We start from the raw sequence: 16,119 nt of genomic DNA on the forward strand, positions 1-16,119 counted from the left end.
GACAAGAGTACAAACCCTCAGTATACACGGTTCTGTACCTGAGCGGCTGCCGTACGGAACATAAGTGCGGGATTGTGAAACACGTTATCCGTGGTGCCACACATCTCACACCATGAGGACACGGAGAGATAAGGAACTCTAAAGCACACAGACATAGATTTGGGTGGGGTGTGGCAGGTGGGGCAGATGTAACATGTGCAGAGAGAGTTATATTTGGGAGAGTTGTGGCAGATGTAACATGTGCAGAGAGAGAGTTAGATTTGGGTGAGGTGTGGCAGGTGGGGTAGATGTAACATGTACAGAGAGAGAGTTAGATTTGGGTGAGGTATGGCAGGTGGGGCAGATACAACATGTGCAGAGAGAGTTAGATTTGGGTGAGGTGTGGCAGGGGGCAAATGTAATATGTGCAGAGAGAGTTAGATTTGGATGGGGTGCGTTCAAACTGAAATCTAAATTGCAGTGTAAAAATAAAGCAGCCAGTATTTACCCTGCACAGAAACAAAATAACCCACCCAAATCTAACTCTCTGCACGTTACCTCTGCCCCACCTGCACTGCACATGTTACATCTGCCCCCCCTGCAGTGCACATGGTTTTGCCCATTAGTGTGCGTTTTTGGGTTGCTAACCACCCTGAATAACCCCCCTGTGGGTGACTGCTGCATAATAAACAGAGCAGGCACTTACGCTTTACGCTGGAGCTGGCCATTCTCCCGTCTGTTCACCGCTGCAGAGTCTTCTACTGAGCGATCTCCACCGTGGAGCAGATTGCTGAGCACTGCAGGTGTTCTGGATGTCTCAGGTTACTAGTGCTCGGTGTGGAGACATGCCATGGGCTGTCACATGAGCTGGTGCTGCCTCTAGGAGGAACATACAATACTACCCAGGTAGGAGGCTGCCAAAATGGGAACCCTGGACATCCCTCCGGAAGATCCTGATATCTGGAAGACTGGACACAGAAGGTAGGTGCCCTGAGGGTAATCCGTTCAGTGCAGCAACAGGGTTCCTAATCTGGACAATCCCAGGTGATGAGGCAGCGAGCGCAGGTCCCTGGAGATAGAACAACGAGACGGAACTAGTTTTGGATGGTCAGGGACAAAATATCCATACTGGTCTCTGAAGAGCGGGGGGGGGGGATCTCACTCCTGTACACGCAGAGAAACCAGCATGAACACTGCTCAGTCCTACCTACCTCGTACCTCTCACCTCCTCTTACCCTGCTGTGCACTGCCACCAACCTTCTGCTCCCTCGTACCTCTCACCTCCTCTTACCCTGCTGTGCCCTGCCACCGACCCTCTGCTCCCTCGTACCTCTCACCTCCTCTTACCCTGCTGTGCCCTGCCACCGACCCTCTGCTCCCTCGTACCTCTCACCTCCTCTTACCCTGCTGTGCACTGCCACCAACCTTCTGCTCTCTCGTACCTCTCACCTCCTCTTACCCTGCTGTGCCCTGCCACCGACCCTCTGCTCCCTCGTACCTCTCACCTCCTCTTACCCTGCTGTGCCCTGCCACCGACCCTCTGCTCCCTCGTACCTCTCACCTCCTCTTACCCTGCTGTGCCCCACCACCAACCCTCTGCCCCTGCTCCCTCGTACCTCTCACCTCCTCTTACCCTGCTGTGCCCCACCACCAACCCTCTGCTCCCTCGTACCTCTCACCTCCTCTTACCCTGCTGTGCCCCGCCACCAACCTTCTGCCCCTGCTCTCTCGTACCTCTCACCTCCTCTCACCCTGCTGTGCCCCGCCACCAACCTTCTGCCCCTGCTCCCTCGTACCTCTCACCTCCTCTTACCCTGCTGTGCCCTGCCACCAACCTTCTGCTCCCTCGTACCTCTCACCTCCTCTTACCCTGCTGTGCCCTGCCACCAACCTTCTGCCCCTGCTCTCTCGTACCTCTCACCTCCTCTTACCCTGCTGTGCCCTGTCACCAACCTTCTGCCCCTGCTCTCTCGTACCTCTCACCTCCTCTTACCCTGCTGTGCACTGCCACCAACCCTCTGCCCCTGCTCCCTCGTACCTCTCACCTCCTCTTACCCTGCTGTGCCCCGCCACCAACCTTCTGCCCCTGCTCTCTCGTACCTCTCACCTCCTCTTACCCTGCTGTGCACTGCCACCAACCCTCTGCCCCTGCTCCCTCGTACCTCTCACCTCCTCTTACCCTGCTGTGCCCCGCCACCAACCTTCTGCCACTGCTCCCTCGTACCACTCACCTCCTCTTACCCTGCTGTGCCCTGCCACCAACCTTCTGCCCCTGCTCTCTCGTACCTCTCACCTCCTCTTACCCTGCTGTGCACTGCCACCGACCCTCTGTCCCTGCTCCCTCGTACCTCTCACCTCCTCTTAACCTGCTGTGCCCCGCCACCAACCTTCTGCCCCTGCTCTCTCGTACCTCTCACCTCCTCTTACCCTGCTGTGCCCCGCCACCAACCTTCTGCCCCTGCTCTCTCGTACCCCTCACCTCCTCTTACCCTGCTGTGCCCCGCCACCAACCTTCTGCCCCTGCTCTCTCGTACCTCTCACCTCCTCTTACCCTGCTGTGCACTGCCACCGACCCTCTGTAACTGCTCCCTCGTACCTCTCACCTCCTCTTAACCTGCTGTGCCCCGCCACCAACCTTCTGCCTCTGCTCTCTCGTACCTCTCACCTCCTCTTAACCTGCTGTGCCCCGCCACCAACCTTCTGCCCCTGCTCTCTCGTACCTCTCACCTCCTCTTACCCTGCTGTGCCCTGCCACCAACCTTCTGCCCCTGCTCTCTCGTACCTCTCACCTCCTCTTACCCTGCCACCGACCATCTGCCCCTGCTCTCTCGTACCTCTCACCTCCTCTTATCCTGCCACCAACCGTATGCCCCTGCTCCCTCGTACCTCTCACCTCCTCTTACCCTTCCACCAACCCTCTGCCCCTGCTCTCTCGTACCTCTCACCTCCTCTTACCCTGCCTCCAACCCACTGCCCCTGCTCTCTCGTACCTCTCACCTCCTCTTACCCTGCCACCAACTGTCTGCCCCTGCTCCCTCATACCTCTCACCTCCTCTTACCCTGCCACCAACCCACTGCCCCTGTTCCCTCGTACCTCTCACCTCCTCTTACCCTGCCACCAACCTTCTGCCCCTGCTCTCTCGTACCTCTCACCTCCTCTTACCCTGCTGTGCCCTGCCACCAACCTTCTGCCCCTGCTCTCTCGTACCACTCACCTCCTCTTACCCTGCTGTGCCCTGCCACCAACCTTCTGCCCCTGCTCTCTCGTACCTCTCACCTCCTCTTACCCTGCTGTGCCCTGCCACCAACCTTCTGCCCCTGCTCTCTCGTACCACTCACCTCCTCTTACCCTGCTGTGCCCTGCCACCAACCTTCTGCCCCTGCTCTCTCGTATCTCTCACCTCCTCTTACCCTGCTGTGCACTGCCACCAACCCTCTGCCCCTGCTCCCTCGTACCTCTCACCTCCTCTTACCCTGCCACCGACCATCTGCCCCTGCTCTCTCGTACCTCTCACCTCCTCTTATCCTGCCACCAACCGTATGCCCCTGCTCCCTCGTACCTCTCACCTCCTCTTACCCTGCCACCAACCCTCTGCCCCTGCTCTCTCGTACCTCTCACCTCCTCTTACCCTGCCTCCAACCCACTGCCCCTGCTCTCTCGTACCTCTCACCTCCTCTTACCCTGCCACCAACTGTCTGCCCCTGCTCCCTCATACCTCTCACCTCCTCTTACCCTGCCACCAACCCACTGCCCCTGTTCCCTCGTATCTCTCACCTCCTCTTACCCTGCCACCAACCATCTGCCCCTGCTCTCTCGTACCTCTCACCTCCTCTTACCCTGCCTTCCACCTCCACCTACCTCCTCGCACCCTGCTGACCACTGCCTCCTGGCACCACCACCTTATTCTCCTTGCCACATACTTCTTCTGATGAGACATGCCCAATAACCCCACTTGCCACCATCACATGCTATCTCCTGGTGACTACGCTACGACCACCACCAGCTCCTAGTAATGGCTGCTCCCACCACCTCATGCAGCACAACTGATGATTCCTCCTTTCTTACTGACATGTAAATAAGACGCACATGACACAACACAACATACACAGTGATAACAATGTTAGTACATTACACTGAATAACAGCCTATAGGACGCCACCAAATGGTGGACATTCAATAGGACAGGGTCACAGGGTAAACAGTTAAATGGTCGACATGGGACAAATGGTCAATACAAAAACAAATGAGAAACCTGAAGACGCGGCTGCGCCGGTGTGATCCAGGCCGCAGCGTCTGTCAGGTGACATTAGTAATACGTTTGCCCCTTAAATCCAGGGATATTATGCCCAGTTGGGAAAGATTTTATTTTTGAATAGTGGGGGTCATTTTGAGTTGATCGCTAGCTGCCGTTGTTCGCAGCGATCAGGCTTAAAATCGGCAATTCTGTGCATGCGTATGGGGCGCACTAGGCACGCGCGACGTACTTTCACAAAAGCCGATGCAGTTTTACACAAGGTCTAGCGATGCTTTTTCAGTCGCACTGCTGGGCGCAGAGTGATTGACAGGAAGTGGGTGTTTCTGGGTGGTAACTGAATGTTTTCTGGGAGTGTGTGAAAAAACGCAGGCGTGCCAGGTAAAAACGCGGGAGTGGCTGGAGAAACGGGGGAGTGGCTGGCCGAACGCAGGGCGTGTGTGCGACGTCAGACCAGGAACTAAACGGACTGAGCTGATCGCAAGGAAGGAGTAGGTCTGCAGCTGCTCAGACACTACACAATCTTTTTTTTGTAGCAGCGCTACGATCCTTTCGTTCACACTTCTGCTAAGCTGAGATACACTCCCAGAGGGCGGCGGCCTAGCGTTTGCACTGCTGCTAAAAGCAGCTAGCGAGCGATCAACTCAGAATGAGGGCCCTAGTGTCAATAATTGTGTAGACACAGGCCACAAAAATGTGACCCTACCCCAAATGATCAGCCCCAGGAAGCTGAGCCAACACAAGCCTCCAGTCACATGACAGTATAAAAGCCACAATGCACACAGCAAGCTCCCGGGACCCGTAATACGCGTATTACCAGATACTCCGGAATCCCCAAACCCCCAGGACCCCGCACACAGCAGCCTACACTGGTGACACCTCCGGGCCCAGGGGACGATGTGACACCAACAGGTGCCTTCTGCACATCACTGCACAATACACCCACTCCCAGCCGCCTGTCACTGTCACCCCACAACCTCCTGTCACTGTCACCCCCCAGCCTCCTCTCACCCCCCAGCCTCCCGTCACTCTCACCCCCCAGCCCCCTGTCACTGTCACCCCACAACCTCCTGTCACTGTCACCCCCCAGCCTCCTCTCACCCCCCAGCCTCCCGTCACTCTCACCCCCCAGCCCCCTGTCACTGTCACCCCCCAACCTCCTGTCACTCTCACCCCCCAACCTCCTGTCACCCCCCAGCCTCCCGTCACTCTCACCCCCCCCCAGCCTCCCGTCACTCTTACCCCCCCAGCCTCCCGTCACTCTCACCCCCCCAGCCTCCTACCACTCTGACCACCAGCCTCCTGTCACTCTCAACCCCCAGCCTCCTGTCTACCCACCCCAGCCTCCTGTCACACACACACCCCAGCCGCCTGTCACCCCCAGCCACCTGTCACTATCACCCCCCAGCCTCCTGTCGCTCTCACCCCCCAGCCTCCTGTCGCTCTCACCCCCCAGCCTCCTGTCGCTCTCACCCCCCCAGCCTCCCGTCACTCTTACCCCCCCAGCCTCCTGTCGCTCTCCCCCCAGCCTCCTGTCACTCTCGCCCCCCAGCATCCTGTCACACACACACCCAGCCTCCTGTCACTCTCAGCCTCCTGTCACCCCAAGCCTCCTGTCACTGTCACCCCCCAGCTACCTGTCACTCTCGCCCCCCAGCATCCTGTCACACACACCCCCAGCCTCCTGTCACCCCCAGCCTCCTGTCACTGTCACCCCCCAGCCACCTGTCACTTTCACCCCCCAGCCACCTGTCGCTCTCACCCCCCAGCCTCCTGTCGCTCTCACCCCCCCCAGCCTCCCGTCAATCTTACCCCCCCAGCCTCCTGTCGCTCTCACCCCCAAGCCTCCCGTCACTCTCACCCCCCAGCCTCCCGTCACTCTCCCCCCCCCCCAGCCTCCCGTCACTCTCACCCCCCAGCCTCCTGTCACCCCCAGCCTCCTCTCACTCTCGCCCCCCAGCATCCTCTCACACACACCCCCAGCCTCCTGTCACTCTCAGCCTCCTGTCACCTCCAGCCTCCTGTCACTGTCACCCCCCAGCTACCTGTCACTGTCACCCCCAGCTTCCTGTCATTCTCACCACCAGCCTCGTGTCACCCCCAGCCTCCTGTCACTCTCACCCCCCAGCCTCCTGTCACTTTCAGCCTCCTGTCACCCTCCCCCCAGCCTCCTGTCACTCTCACCCCCCAGCCTCCTGTCACTCTCAGCCTCCTGTCACGCTCACCCCCCCAGCCTCCTGTCACTCTCAGCCTCCTGTCACTCTCACTCCCTGTCACTCTCATCCCCCACCCTCCTGTCACTTTCACCCCCACCAGCCTCCTGTCACTCTCAGCCTCCTGTCACTCTCACCCCCCCAGCCCCCTATCACTCTCATCCCCAGCCTCCTGTCACTCTGACCGCCCCAGCCTCCTATCACTCTCACCCCCAGCCTATCACTCTGACCCCCAAGCCTCCTGTCACTCTCACCCCCCCCCAGCCTCCTGTCACTCTGACCGCCCCAGCCTCCTATCACTCTCACCCTCAGCCTATCACTCTGACCCCCCAGCCTCCCGTCACTCTCACCCCCAGCCTCCCGTCACTCTCAACCCCCAGCCTCCCGTCACTCTCAACCCCCAGCCTCCCGTCACTCTCAACCCCCAGCCTCCCGTCACTCTCAACCCCCAGCCTCCCGTCACTCTCAACCCCCCAGCCTCCCGTCACTCTCAACCCCCCAGCCTCCCGTCACTCTCACTCCCCCCCCCAGCCTCCCGTCACTCTCACTCCCCCCCCCCCAGCCTCCCGTCACTCTTACCCCCCCAGCCTCCCGTCACTCTCACCCCCCCAGCCTCCCGTCACTCTCACCCCCCCAGCCTCCTACCACTCTGACCACCAGCCTCCTGTCACTCTCAACCCCCAGCCTCCAGTCACTCTCACCCCCAAGCCTCCTGTCACTCTCACCCCCCAGCCTCCTGTCACACACACCCCCAGCCTCCTGTCACACACACCCCCAGCCTCCTGTCACTGTCACCCCCCAGCCTCCTGTCACACACTCCCCCAGACTCCTGTCACTGTCACCCCCCAGCCTCCTGTCACACACACACCCACCCCAGCCTCCTGTCACACACACACCCCAGCCTCCTGTCACTGTCACCCCCCAGCCACCTGTCACTTTCACCCCCCAGCCTCCTGTCGCTCTCACCCCCCAGCCTCCTGTCGCTCTCACCCCCCCCCCCCCCATCCTCCTGTCACTCTTACCCCCCAGCCTCCTGTCGCTCTCACCCCCAGCCTCCTGTCACCCCCAGCCTCCTGTCACTCTCGCCCCCCAGCATCCTGTCACACACCCCCCCAGCCTCCTGTCACCCCCCAGCTACCTGTCATTCTCACCACCAGCCTCCTGTCACCCCCAGCCTCCTGTCACTCTCAGCCTCCTGTCACTCTCAGCCTCCTGTCACCCCCAGCCTCCTGTCATTCCCACCACCAGCCTCCTGTCACCCCCAGCCTCCTGTCACTTTCAGCCTCCTGTCACCCCCCCCCCAGCCTCCTGTCACCCCCAGCCTCCTGTCACTCTCACCCCCAGCCTCCTGTCACTCTCACCCCCCCCAGCCTCTTGTCACTCTCAGCCTCCTGTCACTCTCACCCCCCACCCTCCTGTCACTCTCACCCCCCACCCTCCTGTCACTCTCACCCCCCACCCTCCTGTCACTCTCAGCCTCCTGTCACTCTCACCCCCCAGCCTCCTGTCACTCTGACCGTCCCAGCCTCCTGTCACTCTCACCCCCAAGCCTCCTGTCGCTCTCAGCCCCCCCCCCATCCTCCTGTCACTCTTACCCCCCCAGCCTCCTGTCGCTCTCACCCCCAGCCTCCTGTCACTCTCGCCCCCCAGCATCCTGTCACACACACCCCCAGCCTCCTGTCACCCCCAGCCTCCTGTCACCCCCCAGCTACCTGTCATTCTCACCACCAGCCTCCTGTCACCCCCAGCCTCCTGTCACTCTCAGCCTCCTGTCACCCCCAGCCTCCTGTCACCCCCCAGCTACCTGTCATTCTCACCACCAGCCTCCTGTCACCCCCAGCCTCCTGTCACTTTCAGCCTCCTGTCACCCCCCCCCCCCCAGCCTCCTGTCACCCCCAGCCTCCTGTCACTCTCACCCCCAGCCTCCTGTCACTCTCAGCCTCCTGTCACTCTCACCCCCCCAGCCTCCTGTCACTCTCAGCCTCCTGTCACTCTCACCCCCCACCCTCCTGTCACTCTCACCCCCCACCCTCCTGTCACTCTCACCCCCCACCCTCCTGTCACTCTCAGCCTCCTGTCACTCTCACCCCCCAGCCTCCTGTCACTCTGACCGTCCCAGCCTCCTGTCACTCTGACCGTCCCAGCCTCCTGTCACTCTCACCCCCAGCCTATCACTCTGACCCCCAAGCCTCCTGTCACTCTCACACACACCCCAGCCTCCTGTCACTCTGACCGCCCCAGCCTCCTATCACTCTCACCCCCAGCCTATCACTCTGACCCCCCAGCCTCCCGTCACTCTCAACCCCCAGCCTCCCGTCACTCTCAATCCCCCAGCCTCCCGTCACTCTCACACCCCCCAGCCTCCTACCACTCTCACCCCCCCCCCCCAGCCTCCTACCACTCTGACCACCAGCCTCCTGTCACTCTCAACCCCCAGCCTCCTGTCACTCTCACCCCCAAGCCTCCTGTCACTCTCACCCCCCAGCCTCCTGTCATACACATACACCCAGCCTCCTGTCACTCTCACCCCCCAGCCTCCTGTCACACACATCCCCAGCCTCCTGTCACTGTCACCCCCCAGCCTCCTGTCACACACACCCCAGCCTCCTGTCACTGTCACCCCCCAGCCTCCTATCACACACATCCCCAGCCTCCTGTCACTCCCCAGCCTCCTGTCACACACACCCCCAGCCTCCTGTCACTCTCACCCCCCAGCCTCCTGTCACACACACCCCCAGCCTCCTGTCACTCTCACCCCCCAGCCTCCTGTCACATACACCCCCAGCCTCCTGTCACTCTCACCCCCCAGCCTCCTGTCACATACATCCCCAGCCTCCTGTCACTGTCACCCCCCCAGCCTCCCGTCACTCTCACCCCCCAGCCTCCTACCACTCTGACCACCAGCCTCCTGTCACTCTCAACCCCCAGCATCCTGTCACTCTCAACCCCAAGCCTCCTGTCACTCTCACCCCCCAGCCACCTGTCACACACACCCCCAGCCACCTGTCACACACACCCCCAGCCTCCTATCACTCTCACCCCCCAGCCTCCTGTCACACACTCCCCCAGCCTCCTGTCACTGTCACCCCCCAGCCTCCTGTCACACACACACCCACCCCAGCCTCCTGTCACACACACACCCCAGCCTCCTGTCACTGTCACCCCCCAGCCACCTGTCACTTTCACCCCCCAGCCTCCTGTCGCTCTCACCCCCCAGCCTCCTGTCGCTCTCACCCCCAGCCTCCTGTCGCTCTCACCCCCCCATCCTCCTGTCACTCTTACCCCCCCAGCCTCCTGTCACTCTCACCCCCAGCCTCCTGTCACCCCCAGCCTCCTGTCACTCTCGCCTCCCAGCATCCTGTCACACACACCCCCAGCCTCCTGTCACTCTCAGCCTCCTGTCACCCCCAGCCTCCTGTCACCCCCCAGCTACCTGTCATTCTCACCACCAGCCTCCTGTCACCCCCAGCCTCCTGTCACTCTCAGCCTCCTGTCACCCCCCAGCTACCTGTCATTCTCACCACCAGCCTCCTGTCACCCCCAGCCTCCTGTCACACCCCCCCCCAGCCTCCTGTCACCCCCAGCCTCCTGTCACTCTTACCCCCAGCCTCCTGTCACTCTCACCCCCCCCAGCCTCCTGTCACTCTCAGCCTCCTGTCACTCTCACCCCCCCCCCAGCCTCCTGTCACTCTCACCCCCCAGCCTCCTGTCACTCTCACCCCCCAGCCTCCTGTCACTCTCTGCCTCCTGTCACTCTCACCCCCAGCCTCCTGTCACTCTGACCGTCCCAGCCTCCTGTCACTCTGACCCCCAGCCTATCACTCTGACCCCCAAGCCTCCTGTCACTCTCACCCCCCCCAGCCTCCTGTCACTCTGACCGCCCCAGCCTCCTATCACTCTCACCCCCAGCCTATCACTCTGACCCCCCAGCCTCCCGTCACTCTCACCCCCAGCCTATCACTCTGACCCCCCAGCCTCCTATCACTCTCACCCCCAGCCTCCCGTCACTCTCAACCCCCAGCCTCCCGTCACTCTCAACCCCCAGCCTCCCGTCACTCTCAATCCCCCAGCCTCCCGTCACTCTCACCCAGCCTCCTACCACTCTGACCACCAGCCTCCTGTCACTCTCAACCCCCAGCCTCCTGTCACTCTCACCCCCAAGCCTCCTGTCACTCTCACCCCCAAGCCTCCTGTCACTCTCACCCCCCAGCCTCCTGTCACACACACACACACCCCCAGCCTCCTGTCACTCTCACCCCCCAGCCTCCTGTCACACACATCCCCAGCCTCCTGTCACTGTCACCCCCCAGCATCCTGTCACACACACACCCACCCCAGCCTCCTGTCACACACACCCCAGCCTCCTGTCACTGTCACCCCCCAGCCTCCTATCACACACATCCCCAGCCTCCTGTCACTCCCCAGCCTCCTGTCACACACACCCCCAGCCTCCTGTCACTCTCACCCCCCAGCCTCCTGTCACACACACCCCCAGCCTCCTGTCACTCTCACCCCCCAGCCTCCTGTCACACACACACACCCCAGCCTCCTGTCACTGTCACCCCCCAGCCTCCTGTCACACACACACACCCCAGCCTCCTGTCACACACACACCCCAGCCTCCTGTCACTGTCACCCCCCAGCCTCCTGTCACACACATCCCCAGCCTCCTGTCACTGTCACCCCCCAGCCTCCTGTCACACACACACCCACCCCAGCCTCCTGTCACTGTCACCCCCCAGCCTCCTGTCACACACATCCCCAGCCTCCTATCACCGTCACCCCCCAGCCTCCTGTCACACACACACCCACCCCAGCCACCTGTCACTTTCACCCCCCAGCCTCCTGTCACTCTCACACCCCAGCCTCCTGTCGCTCTCACACCCCAGCCTCCTGTCGCTCTCACACCCCAGCCTCCTGTCGCTCTCACCCCCAGCCTCCCGTTACTCTCACCCCCCCCCCCTCATCCTCCCGTCACTCTCACCCCCCAGCTACCTGTCATTCTCACCCCCAGCCTCCTGTCACTTTCATGTCACACACACCCCCACCAGCCTCCAGTCACTCTCACCCCCCAGCCTCCTGTCACTTTCAGCCTCCTGTCACTCTCACCCCCCAGCCTCCTGTCACACACACCCCCAGCCTCCTGTCACTCAGCCTCCTGTCACTCTCACCCCCCAGCCTCCTGTCACTCTCAGCCTCCTGTCACTCTCACCCCCCAGCCTCCTGTCACTCTCACCCACCAGCCTCCTGTCACTCTCACCCACCAGCCTCCTGTTACTCTCAGCCTCCTGTCACTCTCACCCCCCAGCCTCCTGTCACTCTCACCCCCCAGCCTCCTGTCACTCTCAGCCTCCTGTCACTCTCACTCCCCAGCCTCCTGTCACTCTCACCCCCCAGCCTCCTGTCACTCTCACTCCCCAGCCTCCTGTCACTCTCACCCCCCAGCCTCCTGTCACTCTCACCCCCCAGCCTCCTGTCACTCTCAGCCTCCTGTCACTCTCACTCCCCAGCCTCCTGTCACCCCCCCCAGCCTCCTGTCACTCTCACCCCCCAGCCTCCTGTCACCCCCCCAGCCTCCTGTCACTCTCACCCCCCAGCCTCCTGTCACTCTCACCCCCCAGCCTCCTGTCACTCTCACCCCCCAGCCTCCTGTCACTCTCAACCCCCAGCCTCCTGTCACTCTCACCCCCCCAGCCTCCTGTCACTCTCACCCCCCCCAGCCTCCTGTCACCCCCCCAGCCTCCTGTCACTCTCACCCCCCAGCCTCCTGTCACTCTCAGCCCCCTGTCACTCTCACCCCCCAGCCTCCTGTCACTCTCAGCCTCCTGTCACTCTCACCCCCCAGCCTCCTGTCACTCTCAGCCCCCTGTCACTCTCATCCCCCAGCCTCCTGTCACTCTCACCCCCCTGTCACTCTCACCCCCCAGCCTCCTGTCACTCTCACCCCCCAGCCTCCTGTCACTATCACCCCCAGCCTCCTGTCACTCTCAGCCCCCTGTCACTCTCATCCCCCAGCCTCCTGTCACTCTCAGCCTCCTGTCACTCTCACCCCCCAGCCTCCTGTCACTCTCAGCCTCCTGTCACTCTCACTCCCCAGCCTCCTGTCACCCCCCCAGCCTCCTGTCACTCTCACCCCCCAGCCTCCTGTCACCCCCACAGCCTCATGTCACTCTCACCCCCCAGCCTCCTGTTACTCTCAGCCTCCTGTCACTCTCACCCCCCAGCCTCCTGTCACTCTCACCCCCCAGCCTCCTGTCACTCTCACTCCCCAGCCTCCTGTCACTCTCACTCCCCAGCCTCCTGTCACTCTCACCCCCCCCAGCCTCCTGTCACTCTCACCCCCCCAGCCTCCTGTCACTCTCACCCCCCCAGCCTCCTGTCACCCCCCCAGCCTCCTGTCACTCTCACCCCCCAGCCTCCTGTCACTCTCAGCCCCCTGTCACTCTCAGCCTCCTGTCACTCTCACCCCCCAGCCTCCTGTCACTCTCAGCCCCCTGTCACTCTCATCCCCCAGCCTCCTGTCACTCTCACCCCCCAGCCTCCTGTCACTCTCAGCCTCCTGTCACTCTCACCCCCCAGCCTCCTGTCACTCTCACCCCCCAGCCTCCTGTCACTCTCACCCCCCAGCCTCCTGTCACTCTCACTCCCCAGCCTCCTGTCACTCTCACCCCCCCAGCCTCCTGTCACTCTCAGCCCCCCAGCCTCCTGTCACTCTCACCCCCCCAGCCTCCTGTCACTCTCACCCCCCAGCCTCCTGTCACCCCCCCAGCCTCCTGTCACTCTCACCCCCCTGTCACTCTCAGCCCCCAGTCACTCTCAGCCCCCTGTCACTCTCATCCCCCAGCCTCCTGTCACTCTCACCCCCCAGCCTCCTGTCACTCTCGCCCCCCAGCCTCCTGTCACTCTCGCCCCCCAGCCTCCTGTCACTATCACCCCCAGCCTCCTGTCACTCTCAGCCTCCTGTCACTCTCACCCCCCAGCCTCCTGTCACTCTCACCCCCCAGCCTCCTGTCACTCTCACTCCCCAGCCTCCTGTCACTCTCACCCCCCCCAGCCTCCTGTCACTCTCACCCCCCCCAGCCTCCTGTCACTCTCACCCCCCCAGCCTCCTGTCACCCCCCCAGCCTCCTGTCACTCTCACCCCCCAGCCTCCTGTCACTCTCAGCCCCCTGTCACTCTCAGCCTCCTGTCACTCTCACCCCCCAGCCTCCTGTCACTCTCAGCCCCCTGTCACTCTCATCCCCCAGCCTCCTGTCACTCTCACCCCCCAGCCTCCTGTCACTCTCAGCCTCCTGTCACTCTCACCCCCCAGCCTCCTGTCACTCTCACCCCCCAGCCTCCTGTCACTCTCACCCCCCAGCCTCCTGTCACTCTCACTCCCCAGCCTCCTGTCACTCTCACTCCCCAGCCTCCTGTCACTCTCAGCCCCCCAGCCTCCTGTCACTCTCACCCCCCAGCCTCCTGTCACCCCCCCAGCCTCCTGTCACTCTCACCCCCCAGCCTCCTGTCACTCTCAGCCCCCTGTCACTCTCAGCCTCCTGTCACTCTCAGCCCCCAGCCTCCTGTCACTCTCAGCCCCCTGTCACTCTCACCCCCCAGCCTCCTGTCACTCTCAGCCCCCTGTCACTCTCATCCCCCAGCCTCCTGTCACTCTCACCCCCCAGCCTCCTGTCACTCTCACCCCCCAGCCTCCTGTCACTATCACCCCCAGCCTCCTGTCACTCTCAGCCCCCTGTCACTCTCATCCCCCAGCCTCCTGTCACTATCACCCCCCAGCCTCCTGTCACTCTCAGCCCCCTGTCACTCTCATCCCCCAGCCTCCTGTCACTATCACCCCCCAGCCTCCTGTCACTCTCAGCCTCCTGTCACTCTCACCCCCCAGCCTCCTGTCACTATCACCCCCCAGCCTCCTGTCACTATCACCCCCAGCCTCCTGTCACTCTCAGCCCCCTGTCACTCTCATCCCCCAGCCTCCTGTCACTATCACCCCCCAGCCTCCTGTCACTCTCAGCCCCCTGTCACTCTCATCCCCCAGCCTCCTGTCACTCTCACCCCCCAGCCTCCAGTCACTCTCAGCCTCCTGTCACTCTCACCCCCCAGCCTCCTGTCACTATCACCCCCAGCCTCCTGTCACTCTCAGCCCCCTGTCACTCTCATCCCCCAGCCTCCTGTCACTCTCACCCCCCAGCCTCCAGTCACTCTCAGTCTCCTGTCACGACCGCCTCATCGGTTCTCACCTGTTCCTGATAACAGTCAGATCCCACTAGTGCCCGGGTGATGTCATGTGATCAGTGACAGGCGCTGCTAATTGGCTGGAAAGTATGTGTGGGCGGGGACAGTGGCGCCATGAGCGGAGCACGAGACACCACCTGTGTCTGTGTGTTTATCAGTGGCACGTGATCCCTGCCCAGTGACGCAGCTTCCGGTCTCCGCAGTTGTCGCCGCTCACGTGTATAGCCGCCATGTTCTTGGTGGGCAGCAGGCGCCAACGTACTGGCAGCAGCAGAGGGAGCAGCGGCCGCAGCAGCTTTTCCCGCTTATTTCCCAGAGAGCCACTGACAACAGCTCCCCTCATCTTATCCCTGGGGCAGCCATACAGGCCTCTCCTTCTACTACCTCCCATGTACGCCATTCCCAGCCTACTCCGCGTGTTATCCGCCGCCGAGACACCACACGTTATCCGCCACCACCATGTGACACTACACATCGCCGCCGAGACGCCACACGTTATCCGCCACCACCACGTGACACACTACACACCGCCACCGAGACGCCACACGTTATCCACTACCACCACGTGACACACTACACACCGCCACCGAGACGCCACACGTTATCCGCCACCACCACGTGACACACTACACACCGCCACCGAGACGCCACACGTTATCCTCTACCACCACGTGACACACTACACACCGCCACCGAGACGCCACACGTTATCCTCTACCACCACGTGACACACTACACACCGCCACCGAGACGCCACACGTTATCCACTACCACCACGTGACACACTACACACCGCCACCGAGACGCCACACGTTATCCTCTACCACCACGTGACACACTACACACCGCCACCGAGACGCCACACGTTATCCTCTACCACCACGTGACACACTACACACCGCCACCGAGACGCCACACGTTATCCACTACCACCACGTGACACACTACACACCGCCACCGAGACGCCACACGTTATCCTCTACCACCACGTGACACACTACACACCGCCACCGAGACGCCACACGTTATCCACTACCACCACGTGACACACTACACACCGCCACCGAGACACCACACGTTATCCGCCACCACCATGTGACACTACACATCGCCGCCGAGACGCCACACGTTATCCACTACCACCACGTGACACACTACACACCGCCACCGAGACGCCACACGTTATCCACTACCACCACGTGACACACTACACACCGCCACCGAGACGACACACGTTATCCACTACCACCGCGTGACACACTACACACCGCCACCGAGACGCCACACGTTATCCACTACCACCACGTGGCACACTACACACCGCCACCGAGACGCCACACGTTATCCGCCGCCGAGACCCCACACGTTATCCACCACCACCACGTGACACACCGCCGCCGAGACGCCACATGATATCCACCACCACGTGACACACTACACAC

At 61.9% G+C, this 16,119-nt stretch overlaps 1 protein-coding gene across 1 annotated transcript in view; it reads right to left on the reverse strand.

Moving 5' to 3' along the window:
* MROH1 (maestro heat like repeat family member 1) overlaps positions 1–14,794 on the reverse strand; it is a 383,926-nt gene extending 369,132 nt beyond the window's left edge. Inside the window, exons 1-2 of the mRNA XM_063924734.1 lie at positions 14,683–14,794; positions 686–1,048 (exon numbers count right to left, since the gene is read on the reverse strand). Of these exons, the coding sequence (XP_063780804.1) occupies positions 686–707 (22 nt within the window). The 5' untranslated portion in view covers positions 708–1,048; positions 14,683–14,794. The remainder of the gene's footprint in view (positions 1–685; positions 1,049–14,682) is intronic.
* Positions 14,795–16,119: the final 1,325 nt, after the last annotated feature.

This window comes from Pseudophryne corroboree, chromosome 5 (assembly GCF_028390025.1).
Source record: "Pseudophryne corroboree isolate aPseCor3 chromosome 5, aPseCor3.hap2, whole genome shotgun sequence".
Lineage (NCBI taxonomy): Eukaryota > Metazoa > Chordata > Amphibia > Anura > Myobatrachidae > Pseudophryne > Pseudophryne corroboree.